General features: G+C 40.3%; 1 protein-coding gene across 5 annotated transcripts in view; it reads left to right on the top strand.

The window, feature by feature from the left end:
* The window catches only part of kif1aa (kinesin family member 1Aa), a 320,477-nt gene that overhangs the window by 220,797 nt on the left and 75,636 nt on the right, over positions 1-24,044 (top strand). For 4 of the 5 annotated variants that reach the window (XM_059949994.1, XM_059950003.1, XM_059949986.1 and 1 more), the window contains 3 exons: positions 13,741-13,859; positions 14,367-14,452; positions 22,083-22,218. In XM_059949994.1, the coding sequence (XP_059805977.1) occupies positions 13,741-13,859; positions 14,367-14,452; positions 22,083-22,218 (341 nt within the window). Of the gene's footprint in view, positions 1-4,474; positions 4,745-13,740; positions 13,860-14,366; positions 14,453-22,082; positions 22,219-24,044 lie in introns of all 5 variants that reach the window. The other variant, XM_059950017.1, reaches the window with a different exon arrangement.

Below are 24,044 nucleotides of genomic sequence, written 5' to 3'. Positions count from 1 at the left end.
TCAAAGATTTTCAGTTCCCCTCTCATTTTATCTTTGCTTCTTCATTGGGAAGGAAAGGGCTTAATCAGAGATGTATTTTGCCACATGCCAGGTCATACATTCAATTGTTCCATTTAGTATCAGAGAAATGTATACCATATACATCTTGAAATTCTTTTCTTCGCAGACATCCATGAAAACAGAGGAGTGCCCCAAAGAATGAATGACAGTTAAATGTTAAAACCCCAAAGCACCCCCACTCCCCCCTTCCACACACAAGCAGCAAAGCAATGATCCAACCTCACCCCACCCACTTTTGCAAAAAAGCTTCAGCACCCACCACGGCCCCCAACAAGGCCATGATCTGCAGAACAACAAAAACTAATTGTTCACCAGACAATTCGACATGCCACAGGTTCTCTCTCCCTAATGAAGGGAAAAAGAGGTGTCCACGTTTCACAGCGAGAGGGGAGACATAACAAAGTAACTCAAACTCACTGGTTTACAGTGTTAGAAGTCAGTCACACTGTGTTTTTTCTGAGTTCTGTGACTCAGAAACTAGCACCAATCTCACCCACCAACGAGGGAGAGAGCTCAGGCAACTTGTCAAGCACACACCTCCGACAACTGATCCGCCATTACCAATGTTCCATTCCATCCTGCAACGCTTCAGTCGGAGGCATCAGCGTAGAATCAGCTCATCCCCAGGGCCACAAAGCCTTGGAACCCTAAAGGCGTGCTCTTTTTTTAGACTGCATCCTGGGGTCATGTGCAACCGGTCATGTGCCCCCAAGAGCAGGGCCCAACCCCACAAAGAAACAAAGATTGAATGTAGGTCAGGGTCTTCAACAAAACCCCATCCACCCTGAAAGGGAAAAGGAGAGACATCAAAGGTAGAAATTAAACTGTTTTCATTGAGGAACACGAAGGAGTCATAATTTAGAGCCATCATCACTACGTCTCTGCTTTCTCTGGTTGTATAGAAGAGAGATATGATTTCTGTAGTAGCTTCTAGGGCGTAGGTCTTTCAATGGAAATGGCAAAGCTTAACAATTTGGGCCTGTTTTCCATGCCTTTCAGCTCAAATGAAATTATTTGCAAAGAAAATGTTAGCCTGATCCTTTGTTACTTGGTGTACTCATTCCAAAAGGACTAGAATATAAAAGCAAGGGTATAAGGCTGAGACTTTATAAGGCTTTGGTCAGACCGCCTGATGGAGTAATGTGAGTAGTTTTGGGCCCTTTATCTAAGAAAAGATGTGTTGGCATTGGAGGAGCTCCAGAGGAGGTTCACGAGAATGCTCCTGGGAATGAAAGAGTTAACGTATGAGGAGCCCCTGTACTCGCTGAAGCTTAGAAGATTGAGGGGGGATGCTATTAAAACTTATTGAAAGACTGAGGTAGAGTGTATGTGGAGAGGATGTTTCCAATAGTGGAGGAGTCTAGGACCAGTGGGCACGGTCTCAGAATAGAGGGACATCTCTTTGAGACAGAGATAAAGAGGTATTTCTTTAGCCAGAAGATGGTGAATCTGTGGAATTCATTGCCGCAGGCGGTTGTAGATGCCAAGTCTAGTTTAAAACAGAGGTTGAGAGGTTCTGGATTATAAAGGAGGTCAAAGGTTATAGGGAGAAGGCAGGAGACTGGAGTTGAGAGGGATAATAAATTAGCCTTAATAGAATGGCAGAGCAGACTCAATAGGCCAAATGGCTTAATTCTGCACCTGTGTCTTATTCTCTTATTTGTTCTATGTTACTGATCAATGGATATTGAAGGGGTTTTTACATGGAGATCATCAGCTGGGAAGTGTCTGGTACCCAGATTTTCCATTCTTGCTCTTGCCAACAGTTAGCATTCATTCTTCAGGCTTTAGCTTCAAGCAGAAACATCTTTACATTTACCCCCAGCAAACCATTCACAATTGTAAAGCTTGTTGTTGAGTCAAGAGCTCCAACCCAATCATTCCAATACAGTGGTGGAGAATACCTCCTAGTTGTAGAAGGTAAATGATTTGCATGACCCTGTGGTGATACGTTTCTATGTTGGGCTCTCTGCAGAAACAATGGTACTGGTAGACAGTCCCAGAAAAGCCTAGGAAATGTCTGTTCTCATTATGTCTGTGATCCTCTCAGGAGTCATGTACAATATTCTGTGATCAGAGTGGTAACACTTACCCTGCATTTTGGCCTTGGAGCTGAGCTATTGTTGGTAGTATGCTACAAGAAGCACAATGATGATACATTGAACCCACCAGTCAATGGACCTTGCTGATTCTCAGAGGCTTCTGTTTTAATCGTATTTGCACATCCACAGAGGCCCACATCCAAAGGACAGAAAGTTCACACAGTCTCCTTACCCATTCTGCTCGTCCTGTACTGGTCATTGCTCGTACTAAATTATGAACTGGTCTTTCTAAGTTCCACATCCGGCACTGATCAATCCCCATGCTACATACTCTGTACTGTTCACCCCTCCTCATGCCACATGCTGATTTGGCCATGTCATTCAGTGCATACTCACTCTATAGCCTCATCCTGTATAGGCTACCCATTGTCCAAGGTCCATCTTCTGCAATACTCTATAATGTGCAACAGTTGTAATGTTTGGATAAGCAGGTTAATTATGTGTAACTCATAGATTGTTTCTTACCCAAATTACGAGAAGTTCCTCTCTTTCTGATTCAGAGAGTGATATAAATAACAGGTGAATATTGTACAGTGGGAGTGTCATACTGTGATATCCCTATGAAATGATTGATATTGTTTGAAATATTTCTGTGATGTACCTTTACACTTCAGTTGAAAATACTGAATATTGAAAGTTATTTTTGTGATCTTGCACTGGGCATCCACTTCACAATCAATCCATGCACTGGCTAATTCTGGTTTTTATTTACAAATACAGCCAGCGCTGGCTGAAACACTGTGTACTGTACAGCTGAACAAACAGGCAAGACTGGCATTCACTGTGAGCTGAAATGAGTTTGCGGCCCTGTTCCTGTACCTTTTCCCACACCTCACACACTGACTAGAGAGCTGGATACCAAAAGGACCTTCATTTTTCATTCTCCCATTGGTACCCTATTTAAAATAATAGCTAACAGGTTTTGAGAAAAGTTGAGGTTATGATCAAGTCAGCAGTAACTACAGTGTTTAGTTGTTCTCTGCCTAAATCAGTGACTTGGCCCATCAAGCCCATTCCGTCTGCCAGGGGTACAATCTGTTGGGCTCCTTCTGACTTCTCTGTGACCCTGCAATTTACTCTCTCTCACACCTGGCCATTGACTCGACTTTGTTTCTTTCTGCCATTAACCAACACTAAACAGCCAATTGACCAACTAGCATTCCTTTTGGGATGGGGTGGGGGAGACCCACACTATGACAGAACAGACGTGGACACACTGCATCTGAGGTCAGGTTAGACCGGATGTACACACCATAAATAGTAGCTCACTCAGTGTGGGGGAGAAAAGGTGGTAAGAATGTATTGTAAGCCAAGTGGTAGGCCCTCAGCATTCGCCATATTTACCGATACATTCACATGGGTATTGCCTTCTCTAAACTACATAAGCTAAAGAACCAGTAGGAGAGAGAGAACATTATAAATAGGGAGAGTTGTCCTGGTCTGAATGCACTGTTTAAGTGGTGTGGCAAAAGAGGAACTAGAAGGCAAATGAGTACATAAAACAGACCAGTTCCACAAGGAAAGGAAGGGGAGGAGGCTTATGGTTATTACACTGAGTAGGTGCCTGAACTAGGGGTCTGATATCTCCCCCTGTGCTACCTGGTCCTGTAAGCACAGAGAGGAAGGAAACATGGTGGTGGTAAGGCCATGTGATGGTCCGGTGAGGTGAATGCCAAGTGCAAGTTCTGCTGCATGGAATACTCTGACAGGATAGAGGGTTGGATTGGGCTGCTCTGAATCTGTCCCTCAGATCTATGAACTCAGTAAGAGGTTGGTCAGAAGAGGTCAGGAGACACTGGGAAGTGTCTGGTTGGGTGGCTCACGTATCTTCTGATTCTGCAACGGTGTTGTAACCCTCATTGGGTAAAGTAATACCGTCAGGAAGTGGTCTCACCCAGAACTGGGAGCCATTGACCATGCTACTGGACTACTTTCAACTTTGTCAATGTTCTGTATAATTATTACATTTTAAATCAGCTCCCTAACTGTTCGTTAAAAGAAAGTTTGTCAGATATCTTTTGCTTACTGATCTGTACCCAGATACTGAGATGCACATTCTGTATGAGTCTGTCCCATGTGTAAATGTTGCCTCTGTTGGCAACATGACATCATACTTTGTTAACAGATATTTGCCTGGGAACTGGCTTCTGACCAAAGCTTACTGACTTCAGGTTACTGTGGAGCAAACTTAGCAGAACCTTGACGAGAGGTGTCAGTCAGAGAGTTTCCTGCTGATTGTGGAATGATGAGGTTTTATTTAACATGTCTTTGTCTTGTACTAACCCTAGTTCCCCTGTCTCTGGCTGTACTAGTACTCCCATTTTCAACACTTGCATGACTGAGCGCATGGCTGATCTCACCCCCTCCCCCACCTTCTCGAACCCTGACTCTGACATCACTGAGCTCGCAGATGAGCAGCATGATGGAAAGGAGGAGGAGGAGGAGGATGAGGAGGAGCTGGACGATGAAATCTTTCTGGATGATCCCTTTTCTGACCTGGGGGGAGACGAAGGGTACCAGTTCAACCATGATGGCCAGGACCCGTTTTACGACCGTTCACCCTGGTTCAGTTTAGTGGGAAGGTTGGTGAGGTCTCCAGAGCATGAAGGGAAGGGACTAGCTCTTTCACTCTGAGAATAGTAACCCCAGTGGCAAGTGCTCACTAGAGTGCTTACCCATTTACCATAAATCCCAGATTTTCCTCAGCAGCTGTTCCGTCGCACTGAGGGAGATCTTTTTCAAGACGTGGACTGTAATATTCTGCTACAATAGTGCAAAAACTGTCCGGAAGAAAACGAAAGGAAAGCTGAATAAGATATTGGCATAAACATTGAAGATGCCAAACTAAAATTCACACTCATGTTGTCAGATAGAATGGAATCCTACTGTATACAAAATGTGGTGAAAGTCTTGCAGTCACTGATTATAACTTACCTGGGAATGCTGACGTTTTATAACCATGTTAATCCATTGGCAGTGAACTGCTGGGTTAGGAAGTTTCAAAAGCTGGGTATCTTACTGAAAATGTGCCCTTTGTTCTGCATGAGGTGACTCTGAACAGAGATTCCTTCAGCCCTGGGAAAGTGAATGTGTTATTGGCACATGTTTCACTGCTCTGTGGAGTAATAAGGTCCAATGGATCCCCAGGTTGATATCCTTGTGTTTGGGGATGTGCTGATGGAGCAGAATTCTACTTACTAAGCTGTGTGTTCCTCTTGTCAGAAACAATGAAATGCTTCAGTTGGATTTTGGACAGGAGAATCACGAGCACCAAGTATGATCTTCTAAATCCAATGAGTGGCTAGCCAAAATGGATGCAGCCAGAACAGTTAAATCTCTGCCTTTGCAACACAGTTGTATACATAAGGATTCCATTATATCTCTAAAAGTGCGTTCTCAGTGGCTTCCAGTATGGTTGACAATCAGGCACTGCAGTGAGACTTGCATTAATAAACAATTTACTACTTCTTTGCGTTAACTTTAAGAAATATTGTGCACCTTTTCCGTTCTGGTTACCTTTTGCCAGTAAAGCATCTGGTAGAACTAAAAATTTTAGGAAAAGCAGAAGGGATCAGCTTCTTCAGCAGAGATATCCATTGCCTATGTTTAATCTCAGAAGTCTGCAACATGTAAGCAAAAAATTGAATATACCCCTTACCTTCTGACTAAATAGTGTTGCAGTGAGGAAGGAAGAAACTCTGAATTATGAGAGAGGTTCAGGCTTCAGATGTGATAGTGAAGGTTCTTAATGGAAAGCACAAGTAAATGAGCAGGGGTATAGAAAATTACTGATGTGGATGATGTCTCTTGAACTGATGGGAGTTGGTTGGAAGGAAGTACAGAATGGAACAGAATTACTAAAGTAGCTTGGGATAAGGAGAATTGCCAAGAGTTGAATATTTTGGATTCCTGGAGTTCAGAATCAGAATCATGTTTAGTATCACCAGCATTTGTTAACTTTACAGCAGCAGTACAATACAATACATGATAAACAAAAAAGACTTGAAGTACAATAAGTATATTTATGTTAAATAGTTAAATTAAGATAAGTCATACAAAAACAAATTAAAAACAAAAAGTAGTGAGGTTGTGTTCATGGGTTCAATGTCCATTTAGAAGTCAGATGGCAGAGGGGAAGAAGCTGTTCCTGAATCACTGAGTGTGTACCTTCAGGCTTCTGTACCTCCTTCCTGATGGTTACAATGAGAAGAGGGCATGCACTGGGTGGTGAGAGTCCTTGATGATGGAAGGCGTTTTTCTGAGGCACTGCTCTTTGAAGATGTCTTGAATACTACTGAGGCTAGTACCCGTGATGGAGCTGACTAACTTTCTGCAGTTAGGGAGATGAGAGATTCGAGATGAATAAGGGCAAGAGTTGTCAGTGAGTGTTCCTTAATGCAGGGTTAAGATGGAAGGAGTACAGATTTAATATAGTTCAAGTTCAGGAGGCCAACATAAATATAGAGGTGAAATATGTTGCAGTAATATTTGTGAGATGAATTGGGGTACTAATAATTATACATGATGCTGGAAATGGAGTGGGAATATGCAAGGGTTCGGATTTCTCTGCCCAGTCCCCACAGATCCTGGTGTGAAAGTTGGTCTTAGCCTATTCCTCAGTTATGCTTAGGAAGATTTATTCATTGAGTGCCTCCTGAACAGCTTGATTGTAAAGGTAATAAATTTATCATTATTGGAATGTCTAAAAATATTTTAAACATTATTTACATTTAATGAATATTTATTGCTTTGCTTCTGGTTTAGAAGCAGTTTTTGAATTATACTGGCATGAATGTGAACTTCTCTAATAACTTGGAAGATTAGTCCAGGTGTCAATGCAGTTGCCTTATCAGTTTTATGCTTCACAGTCCAAGGTCATTTATAGTATCGTCTGAGATCTTTTTTCACAGCAATGAATCCTACTGTTCTCCTGATGAAAGAGCTTGTCCCTTTACCATGTCATCTCATTAGGGCATGCCAGACGTTTTGAGTAGGTCATGCCAAGGCATCGCAACAAGGCTTGCCAAGGCATTCAGTTTCCAAACGTGTTACAATTAATCCCAATTGGCTATCTCAGCACAGCGGCTTTGTAAAAAAAAAAATAATTTTATCAAACTGTTTTGCAACATGCTGTGCTGCCATTTTGAAAACCGCTGCGCCAGATGCTGGGTATCTTCTGTTAATTTTACAAGCTCTACAGTAGAAGCTGGCTCTACCAATGTTTAGCCAATGTTTCCTTTCAACTGATGTTTTTCATTTCTTTGTTTATTGTGTTGAAAGCTTTGTGTTCTGAGCATGCCACCTTTGCACCTCACCAATCTTGTTCAGCTCCGTTGCATTGGGCACCGTATATTCAGTCTGCTTCAAGTGTCTTCCCGTGTCCAAGGTATCTCTTGGTGATTGTTGCATGAGTCACGTAGGTGTTTTTTTTTTATTCCTATTTGTCCATTTTCACATCAAACCTGAGCTAATCAGTGCAACATGGTCATTTGCCCCTGAAACTAGTTGGAAAAGGAAGGGGATTAATTTTGTTAGAAACCTAGTCATATCTCTTTATTAGAAACACATTTAGTGAAATATGTTTTCTTAATTATTTCTGAGGCAGCAGAATCAATATCAGGTTTTAAATTCTCCTCATGAAGTATGAAAACAGATCTTGTGCTAATGTTAACAGTAAACACAGTCATATTTTATAAGCCCTCCCAAAAATCAGATTAAAAATCATTAAAGTTTGTTGGAGATATCTGAAGCTCAGAATATAAACCATTTAATTTTGGTGGAACACTTTCGACGATGTCTGACAGAGTGGTCATAAAAGCAGAACACAGAGCAACACCTGGGGAAAGAGAAACAGTCGATGTTTCAGGTCCATGACCCTTCGTCAGAGAATTTAGTGGCCCCTCACAGAGAAAGTGCCAAGGGGAAATTCTTGGTGACACTTTGATCACTTCTTGATGATGTCACCCCTGAGAATGTGCTCACTTCTGTGTGTGTGCAGTAGGTGGGAAGGTCTGCATTCCAAACTGTGGTCCTCATGGTCTCTACTGAGAACTTTTGTAGAATGAAAATTTGGGAATGACAAACGTGGAAGTAAAATTATGTACCATCAGCATCAGACCCACCATGTAAAAATGAGTAGAGTGATCTACATTCTGGTGATACACACAGCATATCGTCAGTTCATCAGATGGCAGACAGAATATTCATTTTTGTATGATGTTTCTAGCCCTATCCAACTCTGAATCTTTCCTGGCCAGAACTGGGAAAAAATAATCAAAATATGCAAGTCCAAGCATCTTGAAATATTAAGACATTTATAAAACCCACTACTTGAACCCCAATACCACAAACAGTGTATTCCCCCCCCCAAACCATCTCCATGGTTAAGCACTGACCAGTAATCAAGATCATTCACATGGAAAAGCATGGCCCTCTGCCAATATGAGTGACATGAAATGTGGGAGGTGCAAAAGTGAGAGCAAGAAACAACCTGACGTTAACATGTCACTGAAATCAGTCAGGAAATCTTATTTCATTCATTTAAATCCAATGGTCTGATGGACAACAAGTGTTGGCAGGAAGACTAGTGTTCCCTTAATTCGACAACTTTGATTCCAACAGTGGAAATTCTCAACCTTAATTATCATGAAATTGCCCATAAATCATCCTTCAACAATGGAATAATTTAAATATCATAAAGAAGTCCCAGGGTAGAATTACTACCAAGTCATCTGACGCATCTCGGCACTGAGCTCACTACTGTTGATACAGAAGCTTCCTGACCATTTCACAGGAGCATGAAGAACATAGTATTGATTACCTTGGGAGCCTGTTTACCGAAGGTGAGCAGAATTGTCAATCATATGGAATTTTACAGTGGTACATGGAAGTGTAGTGCACCGAACCATTGCAACTTCAGTATCGTTGCTTATTTTACACTCTGCAGCAGGAAGCTTCACAAAAAGATTACAAAAGTGTTTGCTCTTCACAATTCTGCAGATGACTAAGTGTCATTTTCCGGCAGTGGCTCTCATACAGCTGGCAGTCATTGGTTAGAGGGAAGTAGACCATTTATCTCATGTTGCTTAAAATGCAAGATTCTCCTAGATTGTACCCAGAGGATACATTGGAGAAGAAAAAAAAATCACAAAAGGTTTGGATCTGATTGCCCCTTTACTTATTGTTAGTTTCAGATTTTCAGAGAGCTTCCTCTCTCCGGGGAAGTTGCATTGTTTTAAATAACCTGACCACAAATAATGGAATTTATTCAGGTCAAGACAGATCATAGTGTGCAAAAAGAAATAATCTATGGTTGTCCTTCGAAGCAGTTGAGTATTTCAACTCCAGCCAATGCTGAAGGTCATACTTTGAACACTTACCACATTTAGAAATAGTTTAAAAAAAAATAGAATACAGAAAATTGGTACCAAATGAATAGGAAATGGAAACCCAGTTAATTTTTTAATATAAATGCCAATATTTAGTGGCTGCCAATGAACTCGGAGCTGTGACATAATGTTCTACAAGAAATGCAGGCAGTAGTTTTGCATAATCTCAGTATAAAATCTGCGAAGGATAACTACATAAAGTAATATAAAATCTTGATGTGAGAAATTTCTAGATTATACAGAAAAAATGCCCTCTAAATGTAATGCCATGGCTACACTGCAAGTTGTCCCAAGATACCACCCCTCATAGGGGCAGAACATTATCTCCTTTACTTCCCTCCATTTCCCACAGGCTTTGTGAAAATGGTGACAGAAAATGGCAAGTGCCTGGTAAACTTTTAGTATCTCTCCAGATGAGTCCATGAGAAGTTTTGATCTTCAGAGTATTACATTTCATGTGGAAAATTTACAGTTCAGGCAATGGAAACTGGGTGATAGTCCCATTTGGATTTAGTTTTCTCTTGAAGCAGACTGAATCCACTGGATCCAGTATGGTCGCTCATATTTAATGCTACTGAATATCTTTTTTCTTTATGTTCTTTTTTACTACAGATGTTTTTATGTCCACAAAGTTTGCTTGATTGCAAGGCAGCGGTGACTCCCTCCCCTTCCATGCTGATTGTGACTTGTTGATGAATCTTTTAGTGCTACGTGTGTGGTTGTCTCCAGTTTCTCTCACCTGGCTGGCTGTGGCTGGCTTTCGATACTGCTTTGTTTTGCTGCTTTGCTCCCTGGCACTGTGGCGTACTGTATATGTTGGATGAAGATTGCAGGTGGTTCTACTTTGATCACTCAGGGACTTTACTCTTTTCTCCCTTTCTCAGACATGAATACAACCTCATCAATGGAATCCTTTTTGCCAATGGCCAATCAAGAGGCCTTCTTAACAAATTCAATAACCTTTTCCTAAAACTTAGTGAGTGAGAACAAATAATACATATTTCCTGTCACTCTAAGTACCCATTTACTGGGTTGCTTGTCAGTTCCTGTTCAAGTGATGGTTGTTGAAAATTTTATCAGTCTATTGTAAAGTTACTGCAAGTTGTCCAGTTAAAGATCTGACTAACTTGGCCTACAAGAATTCATTAAAGGTTAAATTATTTGAAAACATCCAGCAGTGCCTGTCCACATAAAGCTGCAGAGGCTGCTGGATGGTAGCAAGATGGCTTCAGCTAGAGAGCATGGTACTGCTCCACAAATCACCTTATGACGGAGATGAGCACAGAAACCTGTTGCATGAATGCGTCACTGTTGAAATTTGTTTCAGAGCTGAAGGCAAAACTTCCAGAAGTAAGAAAGTTTAAGTTCTGACAACTTTAATAACATTAAACATAAAGTTAACAGTTCACACCAAAGCAATGTTAGTCTTGAGAAGACACCTGAGAAAAGGAATCCTGTTCACTGTTGACATTAGTTAAAGAAACCTAAGATGGTTATTTGAGACAAATAAGTAGGGCAACGTGCAGAGATTGGCTGAATACAGATTCATGTTTTTTTTACAGAAAAACATATGTTCTATTTCCTGCTTGTCTCATCAACAGAGAGTGTATTCTAAGGAGAGGGTTGGTCATCTAAGAAAAAAACCTGTCAAAATAATTCTACATTTGCTCATCACCCCTTATAATTTTGACCTATTTATTGCTGTTTCCCTGAGTTTGATTTTCAGTTCATGAGAGCTCAGGATACCCATCAACATAAGGAATGCTGGAGGACCATCACAATGTGTCTTTGTTCCTCACAGCTGAGATTTCCTTCAGAGCTAATGTTGGATTCTCCATGTTTTGGCCATTCTAAACAATGACCGTTAGTCATTCACTTTTCTTGTCACTCTTGCAGTGTTGCTTTGTCAGTTTCCTGGTCAGGTTTATGACTATTGAAAATGGTTTCTGCCTAACCAACTGTCCAGACCAAGGTGCTGCAGGTTGACCAATGATTACAAGGAGTTTGACATTCTTTTTCCAAGAAGTCACCAACGTAAGGCTCACTTCTGTCTCCTCTGTCTCTCCTTTTCCATGAAGAACATTTCAGAATGTAAGCTCCTGCACCTTTGCAGACTTTGCTGCAACCCACCATGGGCTGCTTCCTTCCTGGTACCTGCATACGTACGGAGACTTCTCTCTTCTTTTTCTTCTTTCTGTAAATTCCCCCGTGACTCATTTTTATGGGTCAGGAATCTGAATTGATCCATGAAACATTGGCCTTTGTCAGTGTTTCCGATGACATGGGGATTGGAGCTGTGCTTGGCTGGATTTGGGGGATCAGTCAATAGCTTGCCCCACTAGAATTCTGCCAGGAAGAACACATATAAAGAAAATACACCCTGGACTGATCAACAATGTGCACATGTTTACCTCTTCTTTGAGAAGGAACAACCAGTTGGGGCAACAGTTATTAAACTAAATATATTTTCTGGCTTTGACTTTTACTCATTCCTTTAGAGAAGGGTTTCCCAACCTGAAGTCCACAGTCCCCTCGCTTAATGGTAGTAGTCTATGACATAAAAAAAGGTTGGGAACCCCCTACATTAGAGGGATCTGAGGATGAACTTATTCATCCAGAGGGTGGTGGAAGCAGGTATTCTCAACTTTTAAGAAGTATCTGGACAAGAACTTGAATTGCCCGTGCACAGTAGGCTGAAGACCTAGTCGTACTGAATAATATCGGTCTGCAGAAGTACTTGGTGATGAGCATAAGCATGGTGGGCTGATGGGCCCAGTCCTGTGCTATATGATTCTCTGTCTCCATGTTAGGAAATTGCTGTCTTGGATAGATTGTCAACTGTGATCCTATCAATGCCACTCTTGCCTTTGAATCAGAGACTTGTTCATTGAAGGCTTCTTCCAGAAACACCAATGATGTGAGGGAGAACATTAAGGTGCTTTGTTATGATTCAAAAGAAAGTCTCTAATGAAGCTGGATGATCTACCGTCAACTCAGAACTATGGACCATCATGCACTATCTTGGAGAATGTGACTTACTTTAATTGAAGAATGAGATAGTTGCAAAGGGATTGCTTGGTTGGCCAGTTATTAAGCATCCTATTAGGAGATTTGCATTTCTTGGCAGATACTCTTTTATGAAAAGTTGCCTCACCAGTTGCTGCTATAAAGTATCCAAAGTAACATTCATATTTGCTTGAACTTTCCCTGAAGAGGCAGGAGGAGAGCCATAGTTTAAAGAGCAGAGGTGGTGTCGGATATAGACCAAAATGCTTTTGGTTGTGATGAGTTCCAATCACAAAGTGAGCCAGCTAATTCTGTGTTGTGGGATCTGAAGTCCACTGTCAGGTCCCATCAGTATCAGCTAAGTCTCCAAGTCCACCCAGTATGCCTGACAGCTGATCAGACTATTCCAATTCTGCCAGTATTCAGCTATACCTGGCCAGCTGAATTCTCATGGCTACTTCTGTGCTTAACCTCCCCACCCCCACTTTCAAATCCAGGATATACACTTCTTCAGGTGGCTAGCAGATTAGATTTTGCTAGGACAGCTTCTGAACTAGCACAAATTCGTCACCCAGTGGGTTAGTACAAGACATGATTTGAATGGTCAAGGCAAAGTGAACAGCAGCCTACTCCCCAGCTCTGGACAATGCGACAATCTGAATGAACTCAATACTTAATGCAACCAGAAAATCTGATATGTGAGCACAAAGAGCTGCAGAATCCAACCACTGCCACCAGCCCATTGGGTTGCTATATGATGACTAGAATGAAAAAGACCATATGGGCCGATCAAGTTGGTGGTTTCCATTGTCCAGTACTCACTTCATGTGGGGAGAGAGAGAAAAACCTAAACACCAACTACCAGCAAAGTGGAGTGACGTTAAATAAAGTCAGCTACAGGTCATATTTGCTTAAAAAATATTGGAAAGGCAAAAAATCAAATCCAAACCTTTAGTCATTCCTATTCTCCAAGTATCTTTTCTTTCTCACAGTGGAGTGCGCTCTGTCTTCAAAAATGTCTTGCCTTAATCACTTCTAGCTGCAAGACCCACCAACCAACTGTGCCCTGTTTTCTAACAGCCCTAGCAGTGAAGTCCCTGAGCCAGTGTGGAAGTGTAGAACCACCTAAAGGTAAAGCTGCAGTTAGGCAGATTGGCTCATGTGCTTTCTGTTCTTCTTTCCAGAGCATTCGTTTATCTCAGTAACCTGCTATACCCCGTGCCACTAGTGCACCGTGTGGCAATAGTCAGTGAGAAGGGAGAAGTCAAGGGATTTCTACGTGTGGCCGTCCAGGCCATTTCTGGTAAGCAAGAAAGTGTGAAAAAAGTAAACATCAGAATGAGGTACAGTGGGTCACACGGAGTCCAGTCATCCTGGGACATAGTGGTATCATCAGAAAGGCGAAAACTGTAATAAAGAACTGTATGGAATGTGTTTGGTTACTCAGGGATTAGATCATTAGAAGTCATTAGAACAGAAATGGATTTGAATGCAGTGAAGGTTTGCAATCGCCATTGTGTTCTTTTGCCATTGCAATCTCATGAAACGTGAAAGCAGGACAGTTGATTTACTCGTACCATTTAAGATTTCACTTAGCATGTGAAGTTAAAATTACCTGTTCTTGTGTTTTCATATTTAATACGGTATTTTTAACATGCGCATTGAAGAAGATCTAAAACTGGATATAAATTCAGAGTATGCTTTCTTAGTTCATTTACATAAATCAAGCGCTGTTAGAAAAATAATTCCAGGATTAAGAACACACTTACATGTGTCAATTGAGCAATATTTTTATTTTTTCTGTTTTTAGCTGATGAGGAAGCCCCAGACTATGGTTCTGGGGTTCGACAATCAGGAACAGCTAAGATTTCCTTTGATGACCAGCACTTTGAGAAGGTAATGCTGCTACCAAGCTCTTCTTTGCATACTTACTTCTTGAACCTCATTATATGTGGTTTACCAGGTGATTTTATATTTCCTTACAACAAAGGGGGAAGCCATTTTAGCCTATCTGGTTTATGCTAGTTTACAGAATCAGGTTTAATATCACTGACATATATTGTGAAATATGGTGTTTTGTGGTAGCAAGACATTGCAATACCTAATGAAAACTATAAATTACTATATATATATCATTGTAACTTAATTTTAAATTAAATAGTTCAAAAGCAATGCAAAAAAAATCTGAGGTAGTGTACATGGGTTAATTATCCATTCAGATATCTGATGGTGACGAGAAATATGCTGAGTGTGTGTCTTCAGGCTCCTGTACTTCTCCCTGATGGTAACAATAAGAAGAGGGCTTGTCCTGGATGATCAGGTCCTTAATGACTTAATTGCCTTTTGAAGATGTTCTCGATGCTGGGGAGGCTAGTGCCCATGATGAAGATGACTGAGTTTGCAACTTCTGCAACTTTTTACAATCCTATGCATTGGCCCGCCATACGAGATGGTGAAGCAACAGTTAGAATGTTCTGCATGGTACATCTGTAGAAATTTACGAGCTCTTTGGTAACATACCAGGTCTCCTCAAGCCCTTAATGAAATGTAGCCACTGTCGTGCCTTGTTTGTAATTGCATCAATATGTTGGGCCCAGGATGTTGACACCCTGAAACATGCAACTATTCACCCTTTTCACTGCTGATCCCTTAATGAGGACTAGTGTGTGTTCCCTAAACTTCCCCTTCTTGAATCCACAATCAATTCCTTGGTCTTACTGACGTAGAATGCAGGATTGCTGTTGTGATCACCTAATTAGCTGACCTATTTCACACCTCTGCACCACCTCATCACCATCTGAAATTCTTCCAATGGTAGTTGTGCCATCAGCAAATTTATAGATGACATTTGAGCTGTGGCTTGAGAGAGCAGAGCTACAGGCCGAGCATGCATCCTTGATGTGTGCCAGTGCTGATCGTCAGCGAAGAGGAGATGTTATTTCCTCCACCTGCACTGACTGTGGTCTCCTGATGAGGAAGTCAAGGATTCAGTTGCAGATGGAAGTACAGTGGCTCAGGTTTTGGAGCTTGTTGATTAGAGCTGAGGGTATGTTTGTGTTGAACACTGAGCTGTATCAATATACAGCATGCTGATGTAGGTATTTCTATTGTCCGGGTGAGCAAGGCCAAGTGGAGAGCTAGTGAGATTGCATCCACTGTACTAGGTGATAGATGATAGGCAAATTGCAATGGGTCCAGGTCCTTGCTTAGTTAGGCAGGAGTTGATTCTGGCATGACCAACTCTGAAAGCTCTTCATCTGAGCAGATGCGACTGCAATGAGCAATAGCCATTGAGGTAGCTCATCCTGCTCCTCTTGGGCACTGGTATGATTATTGCCCTTTTGAAGCAGGTGGGAATTTCCGACTGCAGCAATGAGAGAGTGAAGATAAAAGCAGATTCAGTTCTTTTTAGATACAAATTCACATTCAGTTGATGATAAATTTATATTGTGGGAAGCAATGAAGGCATATTTGAGAGGTCAGATAATAAGTTATACTTCTAAAATTGAGAAGGAATCTATGATAGGAATAGGTCAATTGGAAAAAGAGATTACAAAATTAGAAAAAGAATCTCAAAGATATATGACAGAAGAAAAACGAAGACAATTTATTAACAAGAAGTTACAATATAATACACTTCAGACATATCAAACAGAAAAAGCAATTATGAGAACTGAACAGAGATATTATGAACTAGGTGAAAGATCACATGGCAGTTAAAAACAGACCAAACTTCTAAAACAATAAATGCAATTCGAACAAGAGTAAATAAAATTACTTATAAACCTTTAGAAATTAATGAAACTTTCAAGAATTTTTATTCTGAATTGTATAAATCAGAATCACAAAATGATAATGTCGAGATAGAAAGGTTTTTATCACAAATAACTCTTCCAAAATTGAATTCGGAAGAACAGAAGGGATTAGATATGCCTTTTACATTGAAAGAGGTCGAAGAAGCCATAGGATCACTTCAGGGTAATAAATCCCCAGGAGAAGATGGTTTCTGCCTGAATTTTATAAAAAGTTTAAATATTTATTAATTCCTCCTTTTATGGAGTTAATACATCAAGCGGAAAAAAACACATAAACTTCCAGAATCTTTTTCGAATATTTTAATAGTATTGCCAAAAAAGGATAGAGATCTTTTAAAGCCAACATCATATAGACCTATTTCTTTGTTAAACACTGATTATAAAATAATAGCAAAAATCTTATCTAATAGATTATCTAAATACTTACCAAAATTAATACATATGGATCAAACAGGATTTATTAAAAATAGACAATCAGCAGATAATGTAACTCGGTTATTTAGTATAATTCATTTAGCTCAAAAGAGGGAGGAAATGAGTGTGGCAGTTGCTTTAGATGCAGAAAAAGCATTTGATAGATTGGAATGGAATATTTTATTTAGGGTATTGGAAAAATACAGATTAGGAGTATTTTATAAAATGGATTAAACCCTTAAATACTAATCCCAAAGCTAAAGTAGTGACAAGTGGTCAAATTTCAACACCATTTCAGTTAACAAGGTCAACTAGGCAAGGTTGTCCATTATCACCTGCTTTATTTTTGTTGGCGATAGAACCATTAGCTGAATTAATTAGAATGGACCCAGATATTAAGGGTTTCAGAGTTAACCAGGAAGAATACTAGATTAACTTATTTGCTGATGATGTTCTGCTTTATTTAACAAACCCATTGCACTCATTGCGTAAATTATCCTCTAGATCAGAAGAATATGGAAAAATATCAGGTTAGAAAATAAATTGGGATAAAAGTGAAATTTTACCTCTTACTAAAGGAGATTTTAGTCAATGTTGATTAATAACTCAATTTAGATGGCCGACAAATGGTATAAAATATTTAGGTATAAGAGTTGATTATGATATAAAGAACTTATATAAATTAAATTACTTACCATTATTGAAAAAAATTCAAGAAGATCTTGATAAATGGATGATATTACCAATAACATTAGTAAGTAGAGTAAATACCATAAAAATGAATATATTCCCTAGACTACAGTACTTATTTCAATCACTACCAATACAACTACCCCAGAAATTTTTTCAAGAGTTAAATAAATATGTGAGGAAGTTTCTTTGGAAAGGTAAGATGTCAAGAATATCGTTGGAAAAATTGACATGGAAATTTGATCTAGGACGGTTACAACTTCCAAATTTTAAGAATTATTATAAAGCAAATCAACTTAGATTTATTGCATCTTTTTTTGAGAGAGAGAGACCGGCATAGATTAGAATAGAACTAGATAAAATAGGAGAAAATACACCAGAAGATTTTGTATATAAATGGGAATCTAAATGGATACGGGAAAAGAAAGAATCTCCTATATTAGAACATTTGATTGACTTATGGAATAAGATAAATGTTGATGATGAGACAAAGAAATCTTTATTAGCAAAGAGTTCTTTAATTCAAAATAGACTTATTCCTTTTACAATGGATAATCAACTTTTATATAATTGGTTTCAAAAAGGGATTAGATATATAGGAGATTGTTTTGAAGGAGGTATATTAATGTCATTTGATCAATTAAAGAATAAATATAAAGTATCAAACAACACTCTTTTTTGTTACTTCCAATTAAGGGCTTATTTAAGAGAAAAATTAGGTCAAACAATGTTATTGCTAAAATCTAATGAAATAGAAACTTTAATTCAAAAAGGAAAAACTAAAAAATGTATTTCTTGTATGTATAGCTTGAATCAAAAACAGGCAATTAAACAAGCAATCCATAAGTCAAGACAAAAATGGGAAAGTGATTTGAATATTAAAATTGAAGAAACAAATTGGTCAAGACTATGTCTTGATAGTATGACAAATGCAATAAATGTCCGGTTAAGATTAGTGCAATATAATTTTTTTACATCAATTATATATTACACCACAAAAAATAAATACATTAAATCCAAATTTATCTGATCAGAGTTTCCAATGTAACCAAGAAATCAGTACTTTTTTACATAAATATGAAAAATTTTTGAAAATTTGGCGCCCTTATTTACAAAAGACAGGATTAAATATATAGGTGCTCCGAAGATAAAATAATTGGTTATTTGGGAAAAGAAATAAATATATATACTAAAGTTATTACAAACTCCGTGGAGCATGTGGGGATCTTTCGATATCCAGGCACTCTCTCTTTCTTTTTTTCTTCTTTTTCTTTTTTTCTATAGGGATGTTAGGGGGGAGGGGGAAGGGTATATATTTTTTTTCTTTCCGTAATCATTTGAAAACTCAATAAAAAAAGTTTTTTAAAAAAATGAGAAAGTGAAGATGTCCTTGAATACTTCTGCCAGTTGGTTAACACAGGTTTTCATTGCCCGACCAGGTACATCAGCAGGGCCCAGCGAGGGTTCACCCTCTTGAAATATGTTCTGACATCAGCCTCCAAGACAGAGATTACAGTGTCGCCAGATGCTGTAGGGATTTGTACAAGTGTAGTTTTATTCTGCTCTTCAAAGTGTTTAGCACCTCTGGGAGTAAATCATCACTGACATCCATGATGTTAGGTTTTACCTCGTAGGAGATAATGTCCAGCAAACCCTGCCACAGCTGACGTGCATCCAATTCCATCTCTAACTTCAATCTGAATTGCTTCATCACTCTTAAAATAGTTTTTAGTAGGTCATACCTGGGCTTCTTAATCAGTACTGGATCGCTGGTCTTGAATGCCATGATCTAGCCTTCAGCAGACAATGAATCTCCTGGTTCAAGAAGGTGCAAAATCATCCACACAGGTCTTGGTGAAGTCAATGACAAGAGGTGTATTTATTCAGATGACCAGGTGAATCCCTGAATAGTGTCCAGTCCTTTGGCTCAGTGCAGTCCTGTAAGTGCTCCCTCGACCATACCTTCTTGATCCTCGCTACTGATGGTCTGGTCCTTAGTCTTAAATGCTGGATGTGGAAGTACAGCAAGGTGATTGGACTTTCCAAATGAATGAACATGGGGTGGCATTCTTGATGGTGGTGTAAGAATGGTCAATTGTGTTGACTCCTCTGGTTCCACAGGTGGTAGGCTGAGTTGGTGATAGTTGTTCAGAGACTCCTTCAAGCTGGCCATGTGGAAATCCCCTGCAATAATAGGGAAGGAAGGCAAGTGGGTGAGCATCTTTATGACTGCTGTTCCCAGTGCTCATGTTCTCCAGTGCCGGCCTGGCGTTGGCCTTTGCTACCAGATTATGACGGAAAACTCCCTCGGCACGTACAGTGCATGACACTTGACTGCTAGGTGTTCCAGCTAGGACAGAACCGTCACACCAATGCACCACAATGAGCTAATCATGGAGCAAACTCCCTGTCCTCTACATTTACAGACTCAGCTGACCTGTCTTGGATGAATGGTGAAGCCCTTGGGCTGCAGTGCTGTATCTGAAATGGTGGGTGTAAACCATGCTTCCACAAAGTAAAGTACACAGCCGTCCCTGGTGTCCTTCTGATACAGCAATCTTGCTCTCAGAGCTTGAATTTTATTTTCCAGAGTCTGTGCATTTGCCAACAGGATTGTTGGGAGTGGGAGTTTGATTTGTTTGTACCTGTAGCCCAGTGCTCCTTCCATGCTTCTGTTTTCTTAAAAGGGAACTTCACTGGTGATTGAGTCTGCCATCCAAGATCCGTCGATTTTGAAGATTGATAGATTTTTTTAAATATCTTAAAACAATGCAGCTTACTAAAGTACCCAAGGTTGTGACTGTGGATTTCAGCTGTAGTAGCTTAAGCAGGAACATTCGATAATTCCCATCAGAGCTGCAACAGAGAGTCACCTATCAGCGTTGTCTTGACACCTTACTTCCTGTTACCCATTCTTATTCCCTATTACCCATTTGTACTCCTTGTTACCCATTCTTACTGTCTCACCCTAAGTATCCCCACAGTAACCTCTAACATTGTAAATATCCACACTAACTCCTAACCATGAGAATGTCCAAAGTAAACAACAGCCTTGGACACCCACAATAACCACTTACCACAGAATTTCCTACAGTAACCTCTAAGAAAATCCACAGGAACCACGAGCCCTAACCACACATACAGCTCACAGAGATCTCCAGCCCTGAGAATATCCACAAGTGCCCCCCCAACAAATGACCTCCAAACAGCACACATAAAATGCTGATGGAACACAGCAGGCCAGGCAGCATCTGTAGGGAGAAGCACTGTCGACGTTTCGGGCCGAAACCCTTCGTCAGGACTAACTGAAAGGAAAGATAGTAAGAGACTTGAAGATAGGAGAGGGAGGGGAAAATGCGAAGACAAGTGCTGAGGGTTTCGGCCCGAAACGTCGACAGTGCTTCTCCCTATAGATGCTGCCTGGCCTGCTGTGATCCACCAGCATTTTGCATGTGTTGTTTGAATTTCCAGCATCTGCAGATTTCCTCGTGTTTGCTCTTTAAATGAACTCCATGGTGCTTGGAATTATATATAGAACATACTTCTTTAGCTTCCATATGATCTGGGAAAGAAGGTTTTTTTTAAGTGAAGTAGAATCTGTGATAGCATGGCTCTGCAGAACATTCAGCTTGATGTGTGAAAAGGTTCCATGCCCGTCAAATTGGTATCTTGACTTCCAAACCTAATGACTACATGAGGTGCTTGGGAAATACATCAATTCAGGCAAGGTTGGTTCAGGGTGCAGCATTGGCACAGCTTGAGGCACTGTTGCCTTACATCCCCAGTGACCCAGATTCGATCCTGACCTGTAGCGCACGATCTGTGGTTTAGTAGTTTAGCTGGTCATTGTAAATTGCCATTAGTGTGCGGACGAACAATAAAGTCGCACAATGGGAATGGGAGGGGGAGAATAAAAATGGGATCAGTTTAGGGTTAATGCTAATGGGTGCTTGATGGTCAGCACGGTCTCAATAGGCTGAAGGGTCTGTTGTATGACTGTAACAAACCTGGATCAATTATTCACTAAAGTACCCTGGATGGCAAACAAAAGCATCAGTGTGAGCACTGAGATTCTAGGATTGTTCCCACCAGAGCAGGGAAGGTCAAGGGGAACCCCAATGGAAGATTTTAAAACCAGGAAATGTAGAGGAGTCTTGACTCAAATGCAGAGTAGCGGAGATGATTTAGCGGTGAGCGATAACTTTAATAAACTGCAAAATAACAAGCCACAGGGGGCCACTAAACAAGAGAGAACAGGTATTTAATATGACAAGGCAACAAGGTAAGTAAAGGCTGGGAGCCTTTGTCTGAGGCTGGCTGGTTCAATAAGTGAACAAGGACCGTGGATGAGAGCAGAGTTTAAGTAGGCTGCAGGTGATGAGTTATTTATTGGAAGATATCTTGTTGATTCATGCCGGGCCTTCCACCTCCAGTGAATGAGATGGTGAAAGTGGAAAAACTACATGAAGCAGAGCACAGTACAAACCTTCAGACTATATAGTTCAGGCTGAATTGTCTTTGCTGCCAAAATCATGACTAACTTGATCAACATTGTCACAAGTTCTTGTCTGGTTGATATTGGAGTGACGTCGCTCTGTTGTGTTTAGTTTCAGTCGGATTGCTGTACAGCTGGAATGTCACGCTCGGGCACGTCTCAGGAGGAGCTGCGCATTGTTGAAGGGCAAGGTCAGTCCAGCGATTCAGGCCCTTCAGCTGATGAGGTTAACAACAACACCTGCACAGGTATGCACTACACGCGCAAACCCACAGCACTGTATGTTACCGTGGTTGAAGCTGGTGGTGCTTGGATGTGCATGTTTCAGAAGCCAGGAGCTATTTGGGAAATGGTATTACCTTCTCAGGATAACTATGTGCTAGCTGGGAGGGCACCTCTTCACATCTGGTGTCTTCCCAGATAAGTAAAATCAGCTGACAGAAGATTCCCATTCCTGGATAGAGCCAGCCACTGAAACCACTACACATTCCGTGCCTTTTTTTTCATTCCTGCTTTTATTTGTTGATTGCATACCAGGCAGTACAAGGGACTTACGCTGGATAGAAAACTGTCAATGTGTTATTGGAACCAGTTAGTGGTTGGATGTAACAAACCGTGTTGGATATCTTTAAAAGCAGATATACAACATTGTGGCAAACAATCAGGTCAGTAAGACTAATTGAGTAGCTCTTTAGAAGAACAGGCACCAGTGTAGAGGGCTGATTGGCCTGTGTCCACACTTAAGGGATTTTGTGATTATAGTGTTCTTGTGCAGTGTGTTGAAACTCTGACTAAACACCAAGTTAAGCAGGAGCCAATGAAGACAGGGTCACAGTAAGATTAACCGTTTACTGTTCACTCTTCCACATTAATGTCTGGTAAAACTTGATAAAATAATACAAAATATATACAGTATCTGTTTCCTTCTTGGCATCACATTTCTATCATAAATACTTGTAAAAGTTAAACTACAACAAACTATATTACACTTAAGTCTCATTGAAGTACAACATACAGTCAGAATCTACCTATGCCGTCAACAGCTTTAAATATACTCCAACACAAACCTTTCAACAATGCTTTCAGTAGCACAAGAAAATAAACCTCATCAACAGTCATTTCTTTTAACAGAATCAGTGTTAACATTTTTACTTCAACATATAGACTGTCATATGAACTTATGGCGTTGCTTCTATGATGTTCCTTAGTGGGTAGAAATTGAGCTTTCCTCATGCTGATCCTGCACACACAAGCCCCCGCCTTCACGTTTCTCCAAACCGGAGTTTACCCACAAGACGCGGTGAAACTGGGGTGTGACGTCATCACAGATAATGAATTTACCTTTAACAACTGCAACGTAGTTATCAACCTTTAACTTTAACTAGAAAATAGTTACAAATAATTATTTAAAGCAAAAATGTAATAAAGCTAAATAAATGCCTTAAGGGCAACAGAGCGATGCCCTCTTCTTGGTTCCTGTTGAGATTGTGGCTCATGGACAACAGAAAAAAGAAGGGTTATCTGTGGAGTCACAGGGCGAAAAATTACTCCAAGACGTATTTTGGCTTTAAAATGGTATTGTGATGTTTTCTGTGAAAGTTACAGAAAGATCTGAAACATCAGGTGTGAGATTCCCAGAACAACATTGTCAGGTTTCCCTATTAATGCCTCAGTGAAGTTGAAGTTCCGCTGTGATGTTTCACTACTTTTCTCAGTTGACAGAGTAACCCTACAGGTGTGATCAGTGCAGCCACAGTCAGGCAGTGCAGGACAGTGTTGTCACTGAGTGAACAAATGTTATATCAGTAGGAGGTAGGCAGGGTCAGGGTTCCCAGGGAGTCAGAAATTCTGCATGGGCTGGTGCAGAAGGGGTGTGCATGCGGCCATGAAGACCCATAAGGTAGTCCTGACAGGAAGATTCTGGGAGAAGGACATGAATCAAACAGTGTAGTCAATGCTTGTGTATTCTCTGTGTTTCCTGGGGGACAAATTTCCATGACTGTAGAGTCAAAATGAATCTACATAAGATAGATAGATACTTTATTCATCCCCAAGGGGAAATTCAATATTTTTC

The sequence above is a fragment of the Hypanus sabinus genome, chromosome 2 (assembly GCF_030144855.1).
Source record: "Hypanus sabinus isolate sHypSab1 chromosome 2, sHypSab1.hap1, whole genome shotgun sequence".
Classification (NCBI taxonomy): Eukaryota; Metazoa; Chordata; class Chondrichthyes; order Myliobatiformes; family Dasyatidae; genus Hypanus; species Hypanus sabinus.
The sequence above is the reverse complement of the archived record's forward strand: the minus strand, read 5'-3'. Positions and strand labels throughout refer to the sequence as shown.